Source organism: Haemorhous mexicanus, chromosome 6 (genome assembly GCF_027477595.1).
Source record: "Haemorhous mexicanus isolate bHaeMex1 chromosome 6, bHaeMex1.pri, whole genome shotgun sequence".
In the NCBI taxonomy this organism is placed as follows: domain Eukaryota; kingdom Metazoa; phylum Chordata; class Aves; order Passeriformes; family Fringillidae; genus Haemorhous; species Haemorhous mexicanus.
The window spans coordinates 56,614,041-56,639,784 of NC_082346.1; the positions used below are offsets into that span (position 1 = coordinate 56,614,041).

A 25,744-nucleotide genomic window follows, 5' to 3' on the forward strand; every position below is an offset into this window, starting at 1 on the left:
GGATGCTCACAGTTGCCAAACGTAGTAGAATGCATTTGTGAAGTTTTGGCAGGGACTCCTACCTTATGGAGGATGAAAGAAAAGCAAGCTGTGATACAATTTTATTGCCATCCCTTCTTATAGAGGAGGCTGCCTTTAAAGAGTTAACCTATTTTTAGAAGGCTTAAGGAGTGGATTTATTGCTAAGCAGTACTGCTTCTTAAAGCACAGTGCTCATGTTGAGTGTGGTTAGCCAGGCCCATGAACCTCATGCAGAACAAATGCACAGGCTCTGCACTTCCCTGGGTTCCTCCTGCAGGTCTCTAAATGGTTCTGGAAAGCTCTTGAAGGCCTTTGAGAGCTCCTTGGATAGCTACTAAGTCTAGCCAGGTGGTTTCAGAATCATGCTGGACAGCTTATCAGAAAGAAAGAAGCTGCAGAAATGGTTTATATTTCTGCTCTCCCACTCCCAGGGCAGTAGGAATCCATGTGCTAAAATGTGACTGGATGGATAAAAAAATGCTAAGCCACCTGCTTGTGCCCTGGTTAATGGTGTATGGCAGTTTTTAGAAAGAAGAGACCCTGGTTGCTGACAGGGAAGAAAAGTTCATAGAGTCTTATAGGAGAATGCTATATTTTGTCCTGACTTAATGGATTGTGTAGTTTTAAGTATCTCTGGTAGTGTGGCAATAGAGCAGGCTTCAGTTGAGGCTTTTAAATTCATTCTTGGTTTTTATATTTTTTTGGAAGTGGCTGTCTGCTGATTGCAAGAAATTGCAACCGTAATTGGTGTGACTAACTCTCTGCATGGCTGAGAGCAAGTTGGTATTGTGCACACAGATCTTTTATCTGTCTTGCTGCTTGGGAGTTTCTCCAAAATCTCAAAAGCTTAACTCATGAAGGGAAAGCAGGCAGCTTTACAGCATGATCTATCTTCATGGAGGTGCAGCGTTCTGAGCTGTTGGCTGCTCTTTGTTAAACCTCTTCCACTGCCCTGTAGGAGCCGTCAGCGTTACCAGTGCTGCACTCCTACACTGAAGTAGTAAAATTTTGAAATCAATAATGCATGACTTGGCTTCTAATAATGCAACACAAACAAACTATTAGTTAAACAGCTGGCTTCTAGCTCTAAATGTATAATCAGAGTTAATTGAATTCTTGCTATTTTATTTAATCATTAATAACTGCCTAATAAACTCTGGAGGTGATTAGCAGCTAAAGTAACTGCATTTGTCATCTCTTACATCTGAGAAGATCAAAGTCTGTTTTTCAAACATGAATCCAGGCTTGTATCAGGCCAACTACATAACAGTGAAGTTCAGGTCAGTGTATGACAAGTAAATATCTCACCTATGTCAGACCAGCTGCTAATTCTTCTGTCTTAAATGGGCCTTTAAAAAGTGTGCTGTCTTTCATGAATACCCTGCCCAAGAACAATTTTAAAAACAGAGTTGTAAGAATCAAGTACTACAAGTGCACCTAATAGCATGTCTATTATTAAATTTAAAAGACCCCTTCTCTTAACAGTAAACTGGGAAACGGTTTGGAGAGCCAACACCAAAAAGAAATTCCGAGTTCACACCAATATGAACAGGAATGTTGGACTTCTGCGGATCTTCCCAGGGATCACTGCTGCTGCTGTAAGTGTCCCCACTTCACTTTGGAAATGGCTGAAGTGATGCTCAAATACTTGTAGGAAAGCTGCAATGTTTGGAGCAGTGGTTGGGGTTTGGAGGAAAGGGAAAGAACCTGTCTTCTTCTGATAAGCATTTTTTTTTAAATATCAGGGCATTCAAAGACTATTTCCATATGCCATAAATGATAAAAGCTTTTCAAATATCTTTTTATAAACTGCCTGGGCTCTGGAACTTAAAATTAATTTCTTATCAGGACTCATAAATAGGTCAAGTGTGGTTTTCTAGACAGGTGCAAACTACAGTGACTAGGAAAATATTATCCTGGTGCATATTGAGGCCTATCAATAGATATCTTGTCAAAGAATAGACACTGTGGTGGGTGGAGTGTGATTATTTCTACAACTCTTTTTTTTTTCCAAGGTTCATTTTGTCTCACATTGATGGTTCACATGACCCTCAGCATTCATACAGAGCTGAAAATGAAATGTGGGATTTTGCTGCAGAAAATGAGAAGTGCAATTTTTTTGCCTTTAGAAATTATTTTGCAGACTGTGATTTTAGGTAAATTAGTCTTTAAGTGTTTGTCTAATATTAGTTCCATTAAATTGACAGGTCTTTTGTGGCTCTTGCCTTCTTAAATTGAATCCAGTAGTTTAAGCAGCACTCCCCAATTATATCACTATTCTTTTTAGGTGAATATGAACAGATGGAAAGACAGAGGGGTGGTATATTTGCAATAAAACACCAACTGCATAGTTAGCCTCATGGGGGTTTACAGTGTATTCCATTTAGCATATGTGATCAGCAAGGAAATATCTAGGTTGTTGAAAATACATCTTTCTAGGAAGAGGACTTTGCTAGGCATTCTCTGACAGCATTGTCTTACAGTGAGGCACAATATCTACTTCAGTGTCAACTGGCCCAGAATATATGTGTCTCTGAGTTAAATCAATTTGGTTTGGGGTTAAAAAACTTTATGCTTCATTAGAATGTTCTTTCCTGAAAGGTGAAACACTCTGTCTCTTAGGCAGACATTGGTTAACCAAACCCTTTGCTAATGCAAAAAAATCTGGGCAGGGGTGTGGAGTTCTAATCTCAGTTAATAATTCAACATTTATTTCATACAGTGTAACTGTACCTTTTTGTTGCACCAAACAGTGGTAAAACAGTACAGCCTGTTAATGGCACTTGATCAATAGCATCCTTTTTCACATTAATTAATGACTGTACAAAACAGTTTATTTAAAAATCTAACCCTCCAGAAATTTTAAAGGAAACCAGAGAGGAAAAGTCTAATTTTTAAAAAGCTTATTGCACAGTCTCAGTTATTGCAAAAGGGACGCACAGAAGGGTGGAAGACTCTAAGGCATGAGAGTCTGTAAGACTATAGCAGGAATAGGCCACTTTTAAAAATGCTGTGCCGTTGGTGAAAATTTTAAGGATAACCTAACATACCTTTTGTCTCTGTTCCCTGTCTTGTTTTTAACCAGGTAAGAGCATTTCTTCAGCCTCCAATTGAGGGCATAGTACTCGAAACTTATGGAAGTGGCAATGCCCCAGACAACAGAGAAGATTTGCTGGAAGAACTGAGGAAAGCAGCTGAACGCAAAGTGGTGATCCTGAACTGCACACAGTGCTTGCGTGGGGCTGTTAAAACAGTCTATGCAACAGGGCAGGTGAGGGGTGTGCAGCCACTTCATTCCCCACTGCTGTGAAAACAAACATCCCACTGATACTTGCTTTAAACTTCCACTAGTGCCAGAGTATAAAACCAGGTTTATTAACTGTAAAGTTGTTGCTCAAAAAATAACTACATCTGAAAAATCTTAAGCTGGCAGCATTTAAACACATGTCTACAAACAATATCCTGTTACTCCTGGCCTGAATAGTCAAAACAGGCAGCTCAAATCCCAAATTAGTGATTGCTCACTCCTGTCATGTGCAGCACTCCAGGATACTTTGCATTAGATCCATAGTATCTCTCTCAGAGGGATTCCATTGAGCTAAAAGCTAGCTTAGGGGTCAGATGATCAAATAGAGTAGTATTTGATAGGATAACAGTTGCTTAGCTACAATGTAGGAGCATGAAGAAAGCCTGTAGATGCAAGCAATATTCCAAATCCCAGTTCTTTATTTGACTGGAAGTACAACTGAACTCAGGGTGAGATTGGAGAACAGTATCTAAGGAATTGTCTGTATTGAAGAATGGAAATCTGTTTAGTTTAACCCACGAGGGTTGGCGTAAAGTAGGTTTTGTGTACATACTGTTAATATTCAGGGAATTTTGTAGTGTGTTTCTACCACCAGTTATGTACCAAAACATGACATCACTGGGACTAATAAGAGCACAAAGCTGTATAAGAATATGTGCTGCATGTATTAGTGTGAGGGAAGCTGGTTTAACTGGCCTTTAGAAAAGGACCAGATATTATATAGCCAAGAAGCACTACCAGAGGGTGACTCATCCCTCTGCCTTGGACACCTGGTTTTGTTGGGAGCAAACACCCATCTGGCAGAGCCAGCCTCTCCTTTGACTGCATGGCAAGCCTAAATATCCTGGTCTGGTGCTGAAACCTGCCTCCTTTAGCTTTAGTTTTGACACAGCTTTAGATAATATTTGCACAAGGACTGTTTTGAGTATCCAATACAAATGGATATTGTAAGACTTTCTTTACACCTCCTTAGTATCCAAACTTGGTATTTTCTGGTATAGGCAATTATTTGGATATTGGTAAAACTTCTGCATAACTTTATGGAGATGTTTTGAGAATTAGTGATTTTTGCAAAGGTCTCGTGCTTTGTAGCAAATAGTGTAGGAATATGCAGATTATATAGAACAGCTCACTCCAAAGGGAAAAAGCAGTTAAGTCAATAAAAGACACCAGATTTATATTTGAAAAACAACATGAAAATGAACTCTAGGTTTTATGTGCTCTTCTGCTTGAAATGAGCTGCTAACATTTATGGAAAGAAGAAGAAAACCCCTTTCCTATGCTTTGGTTAAAAGATTCTCGAAGTAGACACTTTAAATGGCTTTTTGCACTCTGATTCAGACTGTTGATATACTGAATTAGAAAATTCTGCACAGGTCTTATTGAACCACTTTAATACTGTGTAGAAATGTGTTCCCTTCTGGCTTCCATTTTTTGTATGGAGTTTGTATTATGTTGCTTCAGCATCAGTTGTTGGAGGCTGCCGTGTTTTCTTGGCATCTTGTGAGGAGAACACTGACCAAGGCAAGTCCTACAAAATTACTTCACACTTGTTCTTTCAATGCCTTCTCCTTTTCATGAGGAGCTGCTCAGTGGAGGAAGTATCATAAGTGAATGCTGTAAAGTTGCTGTAATGTTAATTTTACTTTCATTTTTCTTTAAATGAAATATTTCAAAGGTCTTTGCATGTGGCTGTGCCAGTTTTTACTCATTTGAGCTAGTCAGGTAGGTCAGATGAGTCCCTGGCTTCCCTTGAAGTGTTTGTTTTAATTAACTGAATGTCTGGCCTCTGATCCATCTACACAGTAAAACTTATAACTGAGGGGACTTTAGGTACAGGAAGGAAGCTGGGAAATCCCTTCCTCCTCCTTGTTCACAAACCCACTGAAAAAGCCCTAACTGTTCTTTCGTTAGCTCTGCAGGACAGAAAGTATTTCTCACCTTCTCTGTATATGGTTTCCCATGAGACTTTAAAAAATGTTACTCTGGGTCTCCAGGAGGTGGTTAATGTGCTAATTAAGGCTCTGTATCTTGCTGAAAATATTAGTTCAGCCACAACAAGTTTTGAAGCTGTAGCTTGTATACAATGTATTTAAAAGTAAAATGCAGTGCAAAGATCCTAGTTCAAGATGCTTTATTGTGAGGCATCACATTATGGCAAAGAAGGCTATCTGTGATTTGCCCAGGTACAGTTTAATGACAAGAGATCTGAAATCTCCTTTGTCTTTGCCATCTTGTACACTTACAAGGCCTGCTGATCATAGCAAAGATCCTTCTTTTTGCTTTTGTTCAGACATTTTATTTTTTAACTACCAGAAAGATAAGTTAAAAGGTCATCTTTTTCAGTTGTTCTTGTCAGAACTGTGTAAATTACATATTTTAGTTGTATCTTCTAAATCATACACTGCTAGCACAGCCTGCAAGAATCTGAAAGCACTCCCGCTGTGAGCACGCTGTAGTGCTGGAATTCATCCAAAGTAATGCCCCGTAAAAGAATGGTAAATATGTCTGTGTGAGAACAGCCTACTTGGCAGTGTTCAAAATGCCACTGGGTTAAAACAGAGTAACTGCAGCTTTTCAATAAAGGGAATCTGACAACTCTGCAGATAGCTGATACGGACCTGTAACCTTTCCCTTTTAGCATAGTAAGCGACCGTGGCAAGCATTTGGTGGAATTCTTCAGTGCTATTGCAGGAAAAGGAATTTAAAGTAAAAGTCATCTTTATTCAGATTGCTCTAGTATTTGGTTGGTATTTGATAACGAAAAGTACAAAAATTACAGTGGCAGTAGGAGGAGCAAGAGAGTGGAGGCTTGGCTGCACACTGCATTCTGTGTAGCTACTCATCTTCCAAACACCTTTTCTGTATGTGCAGGTATTTCTGAATGCTATGCTAATAAGAATCATTGTTCCCTTTTATTCAGACTCTCGCTGATGCTGGAGTGATTCCTGGAGGTGATATGACACCAGAGGCAGCCCTAACCAAACTGTCATACACGCTCAGCAAGGGAAACCTTAGCTGGGAGGAGAAGAGGCAGGTAAATATTTCAGTGTGACCTTGAAAGACTTAAAGTTTCACATCTACTATGCTAACTTCTGCTTAGCTTCATGCCTTGAGCTTCTCTTGCATTTAAAAGCAATTGGTTCCACAACTGTAATGTAAACAGCCCATGTTTTTTGTGTTTTTTTTTTTTTTCTTACGGAAAGTACTATTAAGCAAACAAATGTATGAAGATAGGGAGAGAAAAGAATTTTCTGCATAAGTCAGGTGAAGACCATAATGGAGCCATAAAAATGCCATCTTTAAATGTTAGGAGTCTAGCTTGGACACTTCTGTACTGAAAACTCTATGTGGAAGTTCTTATGGGAGGCAGAATCCCAACCCTACTGAAGTCAGCAAAGATCTTGTCACTGATCTTAGTGTGGTGGAGATTTCATCCCAGACTCATTCACACAAAGCTTATTCTGAAAATAAATATTGCCTACAGCCTCTTCCTTTACACTATTACTCATAGCAGTATTAGATTTTCTTTCTCTAAGAGGAGATAGACTTTCTCATACATAAAAGTAAAGGATTATTCTAGAACCAGTTGTAACTCTTTTTAAAATCAGAGTCCCTGTAACAATGGTCTTACTGTTCATTGGTTGCTTAATTAAGGCTTTTTTTCCTGCAGGTTACATAGCTGTTTATCATGTTCTCCTACAGAGAACATATAGCTATGAATTAGATAAGGGAGCAGCATTCTACAGGAATGCATGAATTTTTGTTCTTGTATGTAGTGAAATCTTAATCCTGACACTTTGGGAGATGACATCATGATGAGTCACTCTCCAGACTTAACACTGCAGGCACATGTGTATCTCATGATGGTGCTTTGTTTTTATTAAAACCATAACAAACCTGATCATTATTTCATGCTCCACATCTCCCAACCAGTAGCAGCACCTGAGACAAACATATTTGGATACCTGTGATGCTAAGTGGGGTGGCTGAAAGTACCACTTGCTGTGCTTAGACACAGTTTCAGCCTCTGAGCTTGCAGTTGTTTGCTTAAGCTGAGAAATGGGAAGAGGGGAGGAACCGTGTGTGTCTTTGGTGAGGATGCCCAGAACATACTCTGTGCAAGGACGTGCCTGGCAGGTGACACAGTGCTGTGAGGAGCAGGAGTATTGGATGTGTCTGTGCATTTGTGATGGAGCTGTGAGAGGGCCATAACACACAGAGTAAGGCCATACAATTTCAGAAAGCTTAAAGCATCCACCCGTCTCAGGGTTCTTTAGCCCAGCCTTTTATACCCGCCATGGTTCATGCATTGCACCTGTGTGCCCTCTGTTCCCTTTGTGACTGGTCAGTGCACCTGGGTACTCCATGGCTCACTGCTGTCAATGCTGCTCACCTGCTTTTCACAGCCGTGCCCATTGGGGATGAGGTACAGTGGGGCCCAGCCCCACTCCCAATTACCATATACTGGTACCTACACATTTGCACTTCAGAAACTTTAGCTCTTCACTGAGACCCCTTTGGCATACTCACTGACCCTGGAATGTACAGGCACTAGCTTGGGGGTTTTTTTAATGCTCACTTTAATCTTCTTGCACAGCAGATTATTTTGACCTGGGACAGGAGAAACCTTCCCAGTCTTGCCTGGGTGTGTGATTTCAAACTTAATTTGACATCCAGTTTGCTGAGGTGAGATAGCTGACTTACTCAGGTGAGGATTTGATGATAAGGTGTTTTAGGTACCATGTCACAAGATAATTCTGCATTTTCATGTGCTGCCCTTTGGATTGTGCTATACAGTTTTTGTGTATTGGTGTGCTGGACCTCCTTTATATGGTATGAAAAACAAAATAACTTTTGCAATTTCTTTGAGTTATGCAGGATTGGTTTCCTCATTTGACTCATTGTACAGACCCACAAACAATTGTGCTGGCACAACTAAGGGAACAGCATGCTGCATTGCCTGGGCAGGAATGAGTTATAGAGACCAGGAGAAGAAGAAAGCCTGGAAATATGTTGTCTGTGGCAATATCTTCAGCTAAACATATCACCAAACAATAGTCTCCCAAGAGACAGAAGCTCTCCTGAAGCTGGCGTGGTTATTTTAGGATTCTTTTTCAACATGAAGAGCAAGGAATGTGCCCCCAGACACATACAAATGTCTGAAGAGCTGGTAGGACTGAATAAGGCACACAGGGTTTTGCACTGGGTGCATTTAGCACAGGTGCCAATTGCTAAGGTTACCTGTGTAAAGCAATGATCTCAACCTGTCAAATTCTAAAAGTGTGCCAAAGCAGTTGGTATCCTCTGAGTAACATGTATATGGGACTCTTCCAGCAGACAGCTATGGTGTTGTTAGCTCTTGGAGGATTTTTTTTTAATAAAGGGCATGCCTAGACATAAGTAAACCTGGGGCATTCCTCCTGCCAACATCACATCTGTTTCTTGCAAACTTTCACAATCCTGCTTTTTAAAATTCTAATTGAAATAACTGTGTGCTTTATAGCTGCATCAGCAACCTTTCCTGAAAGAGTGCCAGTGTGTAAAATTGTCAGAATTGAGGAAACTAGTTGCTTTTTCTTGATGACTGGCTTCTATCTGTGTTCTCCAAGTTTCCCAGAGTCTGTCATTTAGAGTATTTTCATTTCTTTATTGCCCTATTCAAGTACTTTCTACACATGAATTGGCTGACCTTTTTACATTTTGATTTGGTGGGTTTTTTCCCAGTTATATTGGAGGCACCCATCCTGCAAACTGTTACATGCCTGTTTGGATACTGAATGACTGCTACTACTGTAGATTTTCTGCATTCAAAGCTGCATCTATGTCCAAATTGTAACAAAATCGGGGCTAATGGAGCTGTTTGAAAACCCATGGAAATACATGACTGTCTACAGGCAGCACTGGGCTTTGTTTTGAGGTCTATGTACACAGTCTGTGTAGGAGTCCTGAGGTTTGTGAATGCTGGCAAGAGGCAGCAGCATTTCAGAATATTCTGGTCTTAAGCCTCACTCTGCTCATTACTCATTATCTTTGTGTTTTCAAGTAGGCTGCAGCTTACCCCACTAGGGAACTTTTGTCCGCATATTCTAAAATTTGGGGTGTTTTGTTATGTGCTTATTTTGGTTTTCTTTGCTTTGGAAGAAAGTTTTGTTTGCCTGTCTCTCTCCCTCCTTTGTCTTTTTAAACGTGCAGCCTGCATGGGACAGTAACTATTTCTTTAATCTTTTGTCTGCATTCAATTAGTTTCCATAATTCCTCCAAACAGTTTTCTAACTTGATTCTAAGGTTTTTTTTATTAGACTACCACCATTTTTTTTCCTCTGCTAACAAAGGGTTTGATTGCTTGCTTTTCAGATGCTGAGTGAGAATTTAAGAGGAGAAATGACTGTTGTACCCACAGGAGCCAAGATCTCTTTGAGAGATAGCAAGTTTATTCAAGTGATTGCCAAATCTCTAAGTATCAGCAGCAAGGAGGTATATACTTAAATATTTAAAATTAGCATCATGTAAAGCTGTAAACTGAGTTAAATAAGCCTAGATTAAAGATGAACAGCAAAGCTGAAAGAAAATTGGAATATGGAGTTAGGGAGAAAGGACACAATGACAATTCTATAACTAAAATGTTTTTAATTAAAAACATCTTAATGTTTTCTCCCCCTCCTTTGTAGCCCCCTCTTGGGATTACTGTCTTGGCTGGCTGGTTGCAATAACAAGCCTCAGACAGATGCTCTAATTCAGGGTATCAATGATATGAAGAATTGCTTTATATTTTTGTGGTGATATGTATTGACAGTTTGGAGCAATCCAAATAATAATGGGTAAAACAGCTTAATTGTAAGTGCAGTCATAGACAGCTGATACTAAGGAAGCATTACACAAGTGTAATTTGTGGTGTTTAGTCCCTCCCAATTAGAAAATAGAATATAAATATGGATAATATAGTACTGGTTATACAAATACTCACTCTTCTCTTGACTTGGGTTCAGGGAAGATGGGATTTTTATTAACTAATGAATACTGAATGTCTTCTTTAGTTCTTCTTTAGTAAGCATGAGAAATGGGAGAATATTCAGGGGGCCTCGGAGGCTTGTCAGTGTAGATTTGAAAGTACAGGTTACACAAATGTCTAAGGAATAGCATTAATAAAATTGATCACTGTTTCTCCTACTGTACTGATGTGTAGCTATGGCAGTGCAGAGATGGCAATTCGTTTGTGCACCTTAAATGGTTTATAAAGATATCAGGTACTTGTAGTGTTGCCAGAGAGGAGTATAAATCTTACGGATGTGAGACTGTCAAAGTGTAAAATAAACACAAGACTTCTTTCCTTCCAAGAACTAAATGTTACCATTTCTAAATATTCAAATGACTAATTTGGAAACTTTACATGAAAGCAAGGGCAGTGTTTTTATGACTCGGGTGTCAATCACATTAGAGGCGAGGTTGATATTAAATGTTTAATTTTATTTGTTTCTCAGGAGTTAGAAGCTGTACGAGATGCATTAATTCCACCTTTGGCTTGTGCTGCAGCTAAACTGGGTGACATAGATGCACTAAGAGCCATAGCTGAAATGGTAATGTAGAATGAACAGTCTGTACAAAACATTAATTTCTAAATAAAATTGTAATTGATTATATGAAGCCTACTCATGGAAAGTGACAACCTAAGCTTTAGAGTCAAGGTGCTATGACAGTTACAAATGGTTTCTAGACTTCTTGGTCTTTGCCTTTCCTAACTGGTATGTTCTTGTCCCTCTCTGGTTTTCAGCTGTTTACATTTTCTTTTGAACTGTGAAAATACAGGTAGATTAAAATGCAAGTTCTTATCTGCTAACTTTGGAACATTTTAAAATGATTTGTGCTGCTTTCTTTTCGCTTAACTTTCTTTATGCATATTCATAGTATCCACCTTTTAGATGTAAATCTGTCAGGAATAAAAAAAAGAACTTGAAAATTATATTTAAGCAAAACACAGGGCAATGCTAATTCAGGATTTCTGTCTCTCCCCAGAACTCTGACTTGGGATATACCCAAAGAAGAAACAGGCATTTCCCTGTCATCTCTTTTCTTTTTTCCCCCTCTTTGCCTTGGTTTACCCTACTATTGAGATTTTGGTAATGGGCCTCAAAAAACGAAAAATATATCTTGAAAGAAGAATCAACTAAGACAAGAACAATTAGCAGTCTACAGGCACAAAGCCGCTGTATGGTGTGCTGTAATAAAGAATATATTTCAGTGGGAAACATGCAGGAGGTGGAATAAATATCTTTATTGGCACTAAAACAATGCTGCAAGATAAACTTTGTTTGACAGGCTTATTTGGATACTTAATGGACGGGCTTAACTTTGGACAGGCTTAACTATTTGGTGGCAGAATTAAAATGTGATGCATGCATCCTACTGGGTGACAATTGCAACAGCTTGATGTGCAGCCATTATCTTTTTGGCATGTGAAGGATGTGTCCTTTTGTAGGGTGGAAACCTGAGCTGTGGAGACTACGACGGCCGAACTCCCCTCCACATTGCAGCCTCTGAAGGGCACCTACCCTTAGTTGAGTATTTGTTGATGTCTGGCGCGACTGTTTATGCCAGAGACAGATATGGATCTACCCCACTGATGAACGCCATCAAATTCAGGTAACAATTCATGTGCTGCTCTATATAAAGTTTATAAACCTTCTGTCATTTTGGATTTCAACTCCATCCATTCTGTGTTCTGGTCTTGTCTGGTCTCAGCAGTCATGTGTAAATGACAGCAGTTAAAATAACACATATCAGCTTATTTCAAAGGATGTGACTAGCCTAAATGAAAAGGTTTTTTAAAATAATGTGCAAGAAAAGCAAACAACTTGGTATGCATGCAGAATTTTAGCATAAGGTTATTACTGCTGTCCTCCTGCCAAGACTTTGTCCGTAATTTCAGGGCTCCACTCTTTATCGTGAAGCTTCCTTATAAAACAGAGCCAAACTGATCACTCCTTTTGATTGTCAGAAGTGAGAGTGCAGGACCATGGGCTGTCTGTTCTCTTTCTGCCCTTCCCTTTCTCATCAAGACCAGACTGTTTCAGTTGGCACAAAATATACCGGTAGGTTGACATGTTTTAATCTTCTCCTTCCACCAGTGCTTTCCTGAGTCTCTTGCTGGATGACTGGTTTTTCGATTTTTCCCTTCCACCCACTCATAATTATATGGGATGGTTGCATGGCTCTGCCTGCTTTGTGGATTTCCTCTTCCTGCTGTTATGAATGTCAGCAGTTCTTGAATGGTAGTCATGGACTTGCTCTCTACTGGTCTCTTCCATGTTGTATAGTCCTAAGGAATGGCCATATCACAGAATATAAAAGTTATCAGTAATCAGAATTTAATTTTCTAAGATTTAGTTTGTATAGCCTGGGGATTCATAGAGGCATTGGTCTTCCAGCATGTTAGAAGCTGCACACCATAATCTCTCCTTGTCTTTGATCCGCTTTCAGCTCCTTATCTCATATTCAGTCTGTATCATGGCAGGAAAAAAGTAATTTTTTTCTGTAAAACAGCTCAGAAGGATTCAGCTCATGGTCTTTCTGTGTGAATGTCCCCAGATATTCCTACAGCTTTCTAACGTTGACAGGTTCACCTGGTCTGTCAAGCTGGAGTTAGCTCCCTGGGAGGTCTGACAGTCCTGGATTACCATGAGCTGCAGGAATAACTTGAAGGCTTCTTCTGTTTCCAAGCCCAGCTGTAGAAAGCTCAGCAGACTCTCTGACTGCGAGAGCTGGAGTGCGGCGTGGCCGCGCTGTGCTATTGCCATTCCTCCTGCATGGTCCCAAACAGCTTTGTGGCTGCTGCTTTACCTCATGAATATATAAGCTCTGCAGTCTTAAAGCAAAAACAAGCCCAACAGCAAATCAAACAAATAACCTTGGAGTTGAGCAGAGGTGGCTCTGGTCCAATGTGAGAAAATGCTAAAGCATTAGGTACTATTAGATGTTCCTGCAAATCAGGCACCTACTTTTTTTACCGCACCCATATACCGCCTGAGGAATTTCACATGAGCTTGTTGTTTGGATTCCTTAGAATTGCCACTCCTATGTTAGACTCCTACTATGACTCTTAAGCTCTTTAAAACTGCACACCCATTTTGATGCAGGGAATTGTAAAAGGAAACTGCACCATAACCGTTTTCAGTTTCTCTTTTTGTTTCTGCTGTTGGAATGAGAGGAAGAGTTGACTTAGAACTAATCTCATAAATGTGTATTTATGATCTGCTGTGTACTCACTGCATTTCACACTGGTAAGCATATAAAGGAGAATGCTAAAGAGCAAACAGCTGTATATGTGTGTAATTAGATACCCACTAAAAAGATTTCTGCTACAGAAGTATTTAAATTATATTTATTAAACACTTGCAAGCTGAAAGTGAAGAGATTATCCTGATAGAAAGTGGCAGAGAGGGAAGTGGTGGGGGGGAGGGAAACTGATGATAATGAGTAGTCAATGCTTTAAACTGTTTAATATTGTAACTTTCTCAATTTTACTGAACATTGCATCAGCTTAATCCCATTTTCTGAGAATTAATATTTGTTTAATTGGCATTTAACTGCAATACAGTATCCACTCATCTTAAAAATAGCTTTCTTCCCGTCTTTTATGTGACATTTCTCAGTGGCTTGCCTTTTAACCAGCATGCAAACCTGTATAATAATGACTGATTTCTCTCTTCCATTTATTAATTTGTAAAGGTGACCAGGAATTATGTCTCTTCTTAAAAGCTTCTTAACATCGCACTGTCAGCTGATAGACCAGTGACTTGATTTATGTCAATGATAGTCTCTTACATTTTTTGACTTTAAGTGACTCTTTTTTCCTTCTAAATAAGAAAGAAACTACTGCATTTCCACTTTTTCATTTGTAACTCTGCAATTTGCCTGTAGTCTCACTCACTTTATGCATGAAGCTAAACAGACCACTGTTATTCTAGGCCAGTTGCTTGACATATCAAAATAAGTAGCATTCCTTTAATTTCTTACAGCACCCTCAAGGGATAATTAATTTTCAAAACAATAGAATAATATTTTTTTAATAACAGAAACTCTCTCAACAGGAAAATGTCTTGAATAAAAATTGTGTATATTTTAAGTAGTAAAAGTGCTTCCATTTACTTGTAGAGCAGTGGTAAAAGATTGAAAATGGGGAGTTGCTCATAGAGTGCTGTGAGAACATCAGATTAGAGGTAGTAAAATTACCTCCCACGTAAATATGAATTTAAATACTTGATATTTTGAAAGGTTACATTTACATTACTTCAGGAAATCTAAGGCAGAGAGAAAATCTATCTGCCTTGACTCCAAGAAGCACACTATAGCCTGTCCTTACAGTGTTTGAGCACAAAATTCCCACTGATGCCATACAGAAAACCAAATAAGTGAAACTAAGCTGATCCTGCCATAACCATTCTGGTTGCTAGGAGAGCAAGCATGAAAAAGAATGAAGCCAGTCAAGTTTGGATATACATTACACCTGCATTTCTTTAACGAGAGTTGGTGGAAGGTGTGCAGCCTAAGGCCCCAGTCCTGCAAACTCTTACATGTGTGTTAATTTCACATGTGTGATTCATCCCTTTTGAAGTTGATTCACTTTTAATAAGTGTCTGCCAGGTGAGGGCCTGGGATGACAGGTACTGTACAGAACCTGGATTCCTGTGAATCCAGAGCCCTCATGAACTGGTTAGAGTGTGGATGACTTTACCTGGAACTCAAACTTTGCTCATAGTGCTGAATGTTGAAGGCTGCATCAAATCAGATATTCTGCTACAAATATATTAAAAATAGTAGTATACATTCGAGTTTTACTGTCCAGTGTTACCAACAATGGAACCTAGCAGGTAGGAGGCACTAGAAACATCTTTTGTCTGTTTTCTCTTTCAGAGAGGGATGTATAACTGATACTACTAAAAAGCTATCTCAAGTAGCATATGCAGAATAATGTTGTTTCTACAGCCTGTGTCTGACCAAGAGCCATGGTTTGGTGACAGAACACAGTAAGGAAAGGGAGGGTCAGGAACAGCTCACAGGTGACAAATGCTAAGCATTTGTTTTTTGCTAAGCATTATCAGGTGGGGCTAAAATGAGCATGGAGCTGTGCAAGCCAGGGCTGACGCAGGGAGGTTGCCATCCCTCTGCACCCTAAGCTTTGACTGTCCAGCAGTTCTTCTGTTCTTGGTTTTGTATTGTCACCTTAGAACAGGAATTGCATTTGATCCGTTCCCAAGAAGTTCATGGCTCATGACATCACCTGAACTTCAGATCAGCTCAACTGTGACCCTTGTGAGGCTTTTGTAAAGCCACAGGAGAACAGCACTTAAAGAAACAATTTCTAAAGACAAATACCTCTCCTGTGCCTAAGACATAACAGTATCAGAAAATTCACAGCCAGCCTCTTGAGATATGAGCAGTGCCCTAGTGGTGGGTACAAGACAGCAGAAGTGGTGCTCTGGAGAGGCTGAAGTTTGTTCAGAATGTTGATGGCGTTCGGGTGCAGGCAGGAGCACGCTGCAGAGCGCTTTGCCTCCTGCATAGTTTCCATGTTGAGTGGTGGGAATGTCAGAGGTGGTCTGTTTGCTTTCTTGGACTTCACAACCACACTACTAAATCTGACACTTTTAAACTTTGCATTACTATTTGTCTCTAGTCTTCCTCTCCCTTGCCCTGTCTTTAACAAGCAGTAGTGCACAGCACTTCTTCCCATTTTTCCAAGAAATGTGACTTTGAGTGACTCATCAGGACATTGTACTCTGTTTAGAAATGCTTTATTGTAAGCATTTATTGTAGACACTATCAGTTACAATGCTTACAAACTTAATTTTTTTCAAACTACTTTTATTTTTTCCTTGTTTAAATTTACTGTTTAAATTAAATGAGTGGGGTAAATGATCCCAAATCTGTCTGACCAGAGTCCCACTCAGAGCAGGAATGGCTGTTTGGTGTGAGTGGGGTGTGAAGGGCTTTCTGGAGAGATTCTTCCTACCAGTAAGGAGTAAATAGTTACAACAAGAAGAGAAAATCTGTATTTTTGCTGGTATCTAGAGATACAGACCTCACAGGTGGAGCACACTGAGGGAAGATACCACACATTACATGCTTTGCAGCCTTTTATCTTTTAGTGTTGTCCCATAGCAAAGCTTTTGTTTTAAAAACTGCTCATTTCATGCTGAGGTTTCCTGTATAAGGTGGGAAATGAAGAACACTTCAGGGCAGTCCTTGGAGAGTAAACAGACACTCCCCATGTTCTATTCAGTACCCAGTGAGAGCTTGAGTGAACAGACATGTTCTACTTTAATCTATTTCAGGTCAAATTTCATTTCAGCTAATTATTGTTTGGATTAAGACCAAAAACTAAAAAATTCATCCATGTAGAATTCATGCCTTACCATGGATTGAGGAGTAGGAGAGCATGCCATTGTTTGCTGGCTCAAGGAGATGCTTGTGGATGACAAGCCATGTTGTAAGGGACCCACCTGAGAAAATATTTTAGATAACTGAACAAACTTGAGGCATGTGCTGTCCCAGCAATGCTTTGCTATGAAGCAAAGGAAGATTTTTTTTTTTTTTTTGGCTGTCAACTGGAACAAAGTACAATTTAAAAAAAATAAAATCTGTCTCCTAGGGTCAATAACCTGTGTTTGGGAAAATGAGATGGTTCCTATAGCACATGTACAGTTCTTTGGTTAGTTTAGAAGCTAAAGGTCTTATATGGAACATATAAGCTTACATAGGCTTTATATGGATAACTGTAAAGTAACTTCTGATTGAAGATGGAGTTTCCTAAATATAGGCAGAGGGATTAGACAAGTAGTTTAGTCCAATTCCAAAATGGAAAGGCCCATAGCTACCACCAAGTGATTAAGCAGAAAGTGTATGTGAGCTTATTTTTTATTTTTAATTACTACAGATGATCTTTTAGGTAATTGGTTAGGAAAACTCATATATTGCTTATTAAATGATAAACATATCTCTTTATTTGGAAGTGTTATATTATAGCAATTTACTTAAAATAGGAACTATGAAACTATTCCTGATCTACTGGGTCATCATGCTCTTTCTGGAGGAAAAAAAACCTGTGTTTTGATTTGTAAACTAGATAAATTGTTTAACACAGGAGCATTCTCTCATCTCCTTTTCAAACCTAGTTCTAAACCTTCCACTAGGTTAGTTATAAAAAATGTATTTTGCAGATTTTTTACTTGTCATGTTATTTTCTATCCACAAGAGTACATTTAGAGAGCAGCCTTCCCACAGAGTTTCTTAAGCATCTGACTAAGGTGTAGGTGCTGGCTGGCAGTGCCATTTGTCCCTTTATCTCAAAGGAAAGGACAAGAAGACCTCCTAAAATCTGCAGGTAGAAATCAATAATCAGTGTATTGGGGGGAGGAAGTTAGGAAAAGATGTGCTTTTTGCAGAGGTTCGTAAGAACACTTGCCATCATTTTGAAGCCTTAAAAATCTGATTAGCTTCTCAATTATCATAAAGACTCACAGCTTATCTGCAAGACACAATGTTTTATTTAAGACTGATATGTATGGGCATAGTATTCTTTAAAATACAGGAATGATGCTATGTAATAAATAATTCTCCCTATTTGCATGTATTTCAGTTACTAATATTTCTGTTAAATTAAACTAGCACTAAGGTTAAGACACTAAGAATTCTTGGAAGAGAAGGGTATGCATATCTTTCCTTTATAGAGCTGAACTTAACACTTCCTTGAGCTCAGTGTGTGAATGAGTTTTTGAGAGGGAGGGAAGCTCTGTCTACTGCATCTGTCACCTTGGAAAATATTCATTGATTCTGTGATTGTGGAAAGAGAATGTGAGAACTTTCCCTGACTGTTTGTGTATATGACAATGTTGGATTCAGGGGGAAAAAAGTCACTTTCAAGGTCAAGTCACTTTCTCATTTTTTTCTATTCCTCTCATAAAGGCACATACCAGTGATTAATTTGTTACGAGAAACAGGAGCACACCTTTCAAGCCATGACTTGGAGGATGTTGGAACAATACTCTGCAGGTAAATCTGATCTATGAGGTGGCCCTAAAATTGGTGTGGAGTGGGATGGTTTTTCAGAGGATACTCAAAAATGGAGTACTTTCAATAAACAGCTGGGTCCCTGGCACATGAGGGAGTTCTTTCTGTGATAGATGAATAATAAGGCAGCAAGTGAAGTGATGAAATTAAGAATCAACTCTGTTTCAAAGCACCAATAATTCAAGAGAGCTCCAAAGGAGAGAAGATTGTGGGGATAAGTGAGCTGGAAGCCAATAAATACCCCATTTCCCCCTGAAGTCTCTTATTGAGGGGTGGTGAAAATAAGCTGTTCAAGGTGTGATTTTCTAATATCTCTCTTTAAAAATAAAGCTGCACAAATCATCATTTTTATTGTCCTAAAGTCCACTTTTCACTTACTTTGGAATGGCTTCTATTCTAACTAGTACATAGTATTGTTCTTAAAAATAACTAAATCAAATAGACAAATAGGTTTAACCCCAAAACTTGTGAACTGCTGCTCACCATCACTATAGTTAATTTTAAGAGGATAAAATTCTCTTAGAGCTGGCTTTCCAGACACTTACTTTCAATATATAGCAATGTGAATATGTGTTATAAAAAGAAATAGCTGTTAGATTTCATTTTTTTCAAGTACTGGTCCTGAATTACAAATTACTCTGAAAATTGTTCGGAGGTTGCATGTATTTCCAAAAATTATTTGTAATTTTTACTTAATTTCCTCTTCTCTCTTCTTTTGAAAAACAAACAAAAAACCCCTGACTACTAGCCTCTATATCAGGACTTGGCAGGAAGTACTGAGACTTGTAGGGACCAGCCCGTGCTGTATAATGTCCACCAAACAAGGTCAAGGTGAAGCTTATGTGTGTTCTGTGTAGAGACTGGACTCTGTCCTTTGAGTAATTCTGGAATTAAGGAACATTGTCTGGAGTGTTTCCATTGTCATAACATGCTCAGAGGAGACTGGGTAATAAGACTTTTACCATGGAGTCAAAATATGCACTTCACAGGGCACTGCAAGTGACAGGGCAGAATTAAACCTTTGGTTTGTGCAGTCTGCCTCTGCCAAAAGGTTTAGAGAATGACATTCCTCTGCAAATAAACTGGCCTCTTTTTGGTGGCACGTGCAGAACCAGTTTGGCTAGCTGACCTGGCAGTAATACGTCCAAAACAAACAAAAAAACCCCACAAACCAAGAAGAGGAAAAGGGTTCTTCACACAAAATAACGAAATTGGGTTCTCATGCAGTTTGTTACAGCTTTTTAGGGATCATTGTGCACCTGGATCTGTATGGCCTGTACCAGGAGCAGAGCCAGGCAGTGGTCAGGCTTGAAGACAGTGCTGAAGTGGCTGCTCATACCCTGCTCCTGCAGAGCTGAAGCTCTTCATTTGCTCTGCTGTTTAGAGGGTCTGTCATACTCATTTCTAACAAAGTGGACTTTTTCTACAGTCTTATTCAGCTGCCTATAAGTTACTAAATCTGAGGTGCTGCTGTTTGTCTCTGATATTTCCACGGTGTCCTCAGATGACCTTACTGATACACTCATTTTTCCAGCATGCTCTGGCTCACTTCTCTGTCCTCCCTCTTGTTTTAAGCCCCTCTTTGCAGGCACTGGCACCTTCATGGCACAGCTTGAACATGGCCACATGGTCAACCTGTTTATAGAACCAGCTGTTTATAACATCTCCCCTCTGTCTAATTTGAACTATTTTCCTGTGTTTCTTTTATCTGTAATGTGCCTTAAGCTGCAATTGCTACAGTCTGAATTTGTCACCAAGGCACTATGTCAAGTTCTTGGGGTTTAGAAGGATAAAGCTGCTTGCTTTCTGATAAGCTCTGTGTTTCTGCTCTTAGCTAACTTTTTCCCCCATGCAGTTCTCTCTCTGAATTAAACTATAAGCATGTTTTCCCTCTGCTCCTACCAATCCTCAAACAGACTGTTATGAAAGGCCATGAATAGTCTCCTCAGCCTCCTTCTGTTTAGACTCATGATTTTAGAATAGAATAGAATTGATTAGTTCACTTGGAAGATTATGGAGATAAAATAAAAACTAATGTGGTCCTTTGGCATTGGTGATGTTTGAGTGGGACAGGAGTACCAGCCAGAGCTGAGGGCTGGACAGTATCAGTGGGAACTCTTGTGTAGGAAGTGGAGATGCACATAGTTATTAAATCTTTCATGGTTTCATTTGCTGGTGTCTTTTTTTAAAGTGAGAGGTGTTAGTATGGTTTTAGAATCACTTTGTTGATGTTTGGTATCTGGATCACAGCTTTGTTTGGTAATGAAATCTCAGTGTTAGTAATCTGTTAAAAATGTCAGAGTATCTTCTCATATTGCAGTAGTATTGTCATTTGTCTGAAAAACCAAACCATGATGAGATAAATTGGGACACTTATTCTGAAAGCTTCTGGACTTCTGGAGTTGGTAAACAGTTGATGTGTGTTTGTTTTTTAAAGGGAAAAAAGCTTGTGTAGAATTGAGGTACTTCAAGTCTGTACTTCACAAAATTAAACAGGGGCACAAAGCCAAACCTGCTTTCTCATATTCTTAGATTTCATAAAATGATATGTTTTAGTATGCTATATACAAGAATGCAGCCTTTCAAAATCACCACCTTTCAGAATAAGAGGCCTCTTCAATTTAACATAAAGAGGGGGTAACGCTGGGGAAGGAAGGGTAAATATCCCTCTGCAGGAATAAGGACCAAGCTTCTACTGCTTGCTGTCTTTCAAAGAAGTCTGTCTGAGCTGAGAGAGATGTGGAGACACAAGCTAAGAACAGCACTCCCAAATCTGTTCAGGACAGAGCAATCCATGCCTTGTCTGGACTTTTTTTTTCCTTTGGATCTTCATCTTAAAAAAATAAGAAGAAAAAAATTTTTTCTCTTCTGTCAGGGTATTGACACACCTGAAAAAAAGAAAGTCTGTCCTGATTACTTTATATAGACATGGAAAAATGAGAATTGCTGATAAAGCTCAGCTTTGTGTCCCAGGGAAGGATGAAATCCTAATACATGAAGAGGCAGGAAGGAACCCCAAGGTGTCATTTCATTGTACTTTTTAATTCCCAAATCTACAACTGTGTTGGCCCTTGTCCTTATAAACCCTCTGAGGGCTGACAAGCTTCACTCCCGGTCCCCTGGCAGTAACAGAGCACCCCTTAAATAGCAGCTTGATGTTGGTGTGATTATAGGCACAGACAGCACTATCACTGTTCTTGCTATCGTAGCTCTGTCATCATCATGGCTGCATTAGCCCTGCTGAAACTGGGAACTGGATACATAATCATTTTTCTGAATGCAAGAGTACTGATAGGCAGGATGCCTGGGATTATCAGCTGTCAAAGGTATCAGAGTTTAGTAAACTGTGGTAGATAGTTCATTATCAACAAAGCAGGTTTTAAACATCATGGGAAGTGTATATTGAAGATATCTTTGTTCCATTCCATTATATAACAGTGATGGACTAGCTGCTTGGAGGTTGCATTTGTAGTTGGAATTGCTGGCATGAATATCTCTGAGATAAATACAGAGTCAGGGCTCCTGTAGTGTAAATTGAGAAGTTCTCTGTATATATTTTAGTATATGAAGTACATTTATAGTGTATAAAGGAAATCCAGATGTGTATGGCTTGACTATGGAAATCTGGATTTGGAGCAAATGTGCTGTGGTGCTCATTATGCTAATCAATCTACTAAATAGTATCTTCTACTTAGACTGGTGTCTAAATTTTCTCACCAGCTACATCACCTTTTGTTCTCTGGTCACAGTCCCCATAGAATAAAGTTCTCACTGATCAGTAAACGGCTGCTGCAAAACTGAAGATACTTCTGTGTATTTGCATTCCTCCTCTAATGTCACAAAAGAAGACCAGGGTTTTGCCCTCTGCAGTGAGGGTTAATTTCCTCTTTCTGAATTGGTGCTGTTAATAGGCAGTTAATTTTCGAGTAAGTGCAGCTGTCCTTGTTTGTTGCTTACAGAGATGTAGCTGAGGTGCCCTGAGTGTGTGGGTTGGTAATATTTCTGAAAGTCTTTAACCGAAGTGGTTTCCACTTCACACATGGCTGAATGATGTGATTCTGTTTGGCAAATGCAGTGTGTTGTCCTGTCCATTGTTGGTGATGCTCATATAAACACTCTAGGTAGGCTTTTTCTTTCTTCCTTTAACCTGTGACCTTACAGTGTTAACAGCAAGAGACTAGTCTTTGTAAATAAAGATAATTCATGTGTTCCAGAAGTGGCTGCTAAGTGATTTCTTTGCTTTACTAATGCTTACACTTTTTCTTTACTAATGCCCACCTCTTTCCTGCAGTTTCCTTACCAACCTCCCACTGAGCTTCCTGTTGGACCTCCTTTGCTTTCCTCTGTTTCCTTATTGCTTCTGAGGGGCCTTTTCTTTTGTGATGGCAGTTTTCATTAATGATTTATTGATCCTTTCCTTCATGATGCCGGACTGAAGCACTGTTAAACCTCTTAGTACCCCACTACAATTTCATTGTCCCCCAAAGGCCTCAGTTGTAGGTCACCTGGGGCTTGCATGGAGGAACACAGAGACCATTTGCTTTCCCTTTTCATGCCCAGCCTCTGGGATTGCTGCAATTAGAGGTGTCCACTCCCCTTAAAACATATTTTCAGGTACTTAAGTGATTTAATCAACAACAGAAGTGATTTCAACCTAGCAGAGAAGTAAATATTGCAGCCCTGCTTTCATGGTTTCTTCCCTGCATCTTGCATCTTGAGCCTTCTCCACGGTTCACCAGGTCTGCCTGGCTTGGCCATCACCCCAGCAGTTCATCACCATCTCCATCCCTGCTGCCAGCACAGTGCTTGTCACCCACAGCAAGCTCTGGTTAAGGCAGAAAACTCTGAACTTAATAATGCTGGGGAGGTTTCCCCTCTGTTAATGAGATTCAACCTCACTTGATGATTATCAGCAGGGTTCTGCTGAAACAATCTGCAAGCTCATGGGCAAGCTTAGGTCTGAAGCCTCAAAGATGCTGGTATCCTGAAAAGTCTGAAGGTCATACTCCCAACCTTCCCCTCAGTTCAGCCTGTCTTCAGGCTTGGTACAGACTGGCATGGTTTTGCATATACTCTTAGCCCTTTTACCAAAATGAGAGTTAAAAATCAACTTGAAATATTGTGGATGTGACTACCAGCAGGTGTGTAAAGAAATAACCTGGTGTGCATTCCTCTGAAAACTTTAACTAACTTATTTGTATGGGATTGATTCTGATCCTTTATATTGCTTGTTATATGTGGCAGGCAGAGGTCATCTTTGAAAAGATTTTTTTTTCTTTTTTTTTTTATTTGCTGCCCATTCAAATCCTACAAATTGTTTTGTGAAACTCAAATATAGCTGTGTTACTGTCCAAATAATATCACATAAATGAACTTAATGTCTACGAATAGCAAGCACAGTTATGCAAACTTGTGAAGGGGGTTTCTCAGGGGTTTTAAATAAGTCTTGTGGATTGCTGGCACATCTGCTTGTGCTCTCACTCAGCTGTGTCTTGATTTAGCCATTGCCCTCTCCCCAACTCATTTCATGAGATAAATATTGTGTTGTGAAATATGAAACTGCGTGACTTTTTTTTCCCCTTTGGTCATAGTCACACCCACTATGTGAAACTAGCCTGTTGTAAGTACTTATAGCACAGCCCTAATAATTTAAGGAACTGATTCATCAAGCTGTGTTGCTTGCTCAGCTATTCAAAGCTGTTGTAATAGTGTTCCTTACCTCTCTACCCTGGCAACCATGTTGAGCCTGGTTCAGCCTTCACCTGCTGAGCTCATTGACAGGACCCAGGAGCTCACTGAAATTAACTGAAAGATTTAGAACCAATACTAATTATTCTTTTTCCAGCCTTGCAGCTAAAGGTGATTTGGATGGGCTGTATGCCTGGTACCTGGCTGGTGCAGACCTGGAGCAAACTGGTTATGATGGCAGGAATCCCCTACAAGTAGTAAGTGTCCATACAGCTGTGCTCCCTCGGTGTGCTAGCTGAGTAATAACACGTGCTCTTGGATAATATTTATTTGGGAAATATATATGTTGGACTATAAACTGGATTAGAATTTGTTACAAACTCAAATCTGGTGCTGTTGTGAAGTAGTAAATAGTTGGAGCAAGAATTTTCTCATCTATGTTACAGGGATTAAAATTTAAATTGGATTTTAATGATTTTGTGGTAACATAGTCTTAATTCCCACAAGTGAGTATTTGCATGTCCTGGTGCACAGGATGACAGGATTTATTCATGTTTCTACTTACAGGCAGAGGCCACAGGACAGAAGGAGGTTCTTGACTTCCTTAGACAAAAGCAATAAGAAAGGTAAGATTTTGTTCTCAAGTGCTGGAGTACTGAAGTGTATCATCAGCACAAGCATGAAGAGGGATCTTGTATTTAAGCCCTAGTACACCCTGGGACATCTGCTGGGTTCATCTGCTGTCCCTGTCTTGGTTCCTGATTTGACTCTGAGTACTTAAATCCTTCTTTGTAGAGTGGGGCTAATGTTTATTATTTTTCTGCCTGAACCTGGAAATGCTTTTTTGTGCATTCCACAGTGTAGTTCTGAACTTGGTTGGGAATGTAAAAGCTACTAAAATAAAACCACTGAAAGCAACAATGTGATGTTTCATCAGCCTGATGCAATAAAAGGCTCCTCTGTCTTGTCTGCTTTGGAGAGGAAATGCCTTTTATCAGGCACATTGGCCAGGCCTGGCTCTCAGGGTGCCGTGTCCCAGCACAGGAGCATTCCCTTCCCCAGGACAGCTGCACAGCCACCACAGCCATTCAGGAGGGGCTGCTGTGCCACCTGCAGCACTCCACCTGCCCTCTCCTTCTGGTCTTCAATGGAGCACTCTAAACTGGACAATCTCCTGGTGTAACATCGTCAGCCACATAGGAAATTGTGCCAGATTTGTCACAGAGCAGAGTTAGCAGTACTCCACACAAGAACTGCAGACAGCTCTGTCACAGAGAGCTGTGCCCAGGGCTGCTCCTGCTCTGGGCACAGCACAGGGCAGTGCCACTGCCTCCCTCCTCCTCAGGCCATGGAAGCAGCTGCCTGGTTGTGCCTGGCATGAGTCCCTTCTGTGCTGCCATCATCCACAGTGTGTGTCCCTGGCCCTGTGTGTGTGTGCCTCATGTTCAGACCATCAGATCTGGCAAGTCCCTGTAAAGGGAACTTGTTGGGGCATTTGACCTTCTCCAGTGCTGTGCTGTAACTGGAAACATTTAAAACACTTGCCTTTCACTTCTCAGAGCTCCTTTCTGATGCAGTACATTGTTGATTTAGATATCTCCAATATATTGGCAAGTCTAATCCAAATTTAAATATTGGGAGGAGATGACCTCCTTTATTTCA

General features: G+C 39.8%; 1 protein-coding gene across 2 annotated transcripts in view; it reads left to right on the top strand.

Annotated features, from left to right (window-relative positions):
* The window catches only part of ASPG (asparaginase), a 45,316-nt gene that overhangs the window by 18,598 nt on the left and 974 nt on the right, over positions 1-25,744 (top strand). For both annotated transcript variants that reach the window (XM_059850438.1, XM_059850437.1), the window contains exons 7-15: positions 1,507-1,619; positions 3,107-3,292; positions 6,252-6,365; positions 9,686-9,805; positions 10,810-10,905; positions 11,805-11,968; positions 18,290-18,376; positions 24,240-24,339; positions 24,650-24,708. In XM_059850438.1, coding sequence (XP_059706421.1) covers positions 1,507-1,619; positions 3,107-3,292; positions 6,252-6,365; positions 9,686-9,805; positions 10,810-10,905; positions 11,805-11,968; positions 18,290-18,376; positions 24,240-24,339; positions 24,650-24,703 — 1,034 coding nt within the window. In that variant the 3' untranslated portion in view covers positions 24,704-24,708. The remainder of the gene's footprint in view (positions 1-1,506; positions 1,620-3,106; positions 3,293-6,251; positions 6,366-9,685; positions 9,806-10,809; positions 10,906-11,804; positions 11,969-18,289; positions 18,377-24,239; positions 24,340-24,649; positions 24,709-25,744) is intronic.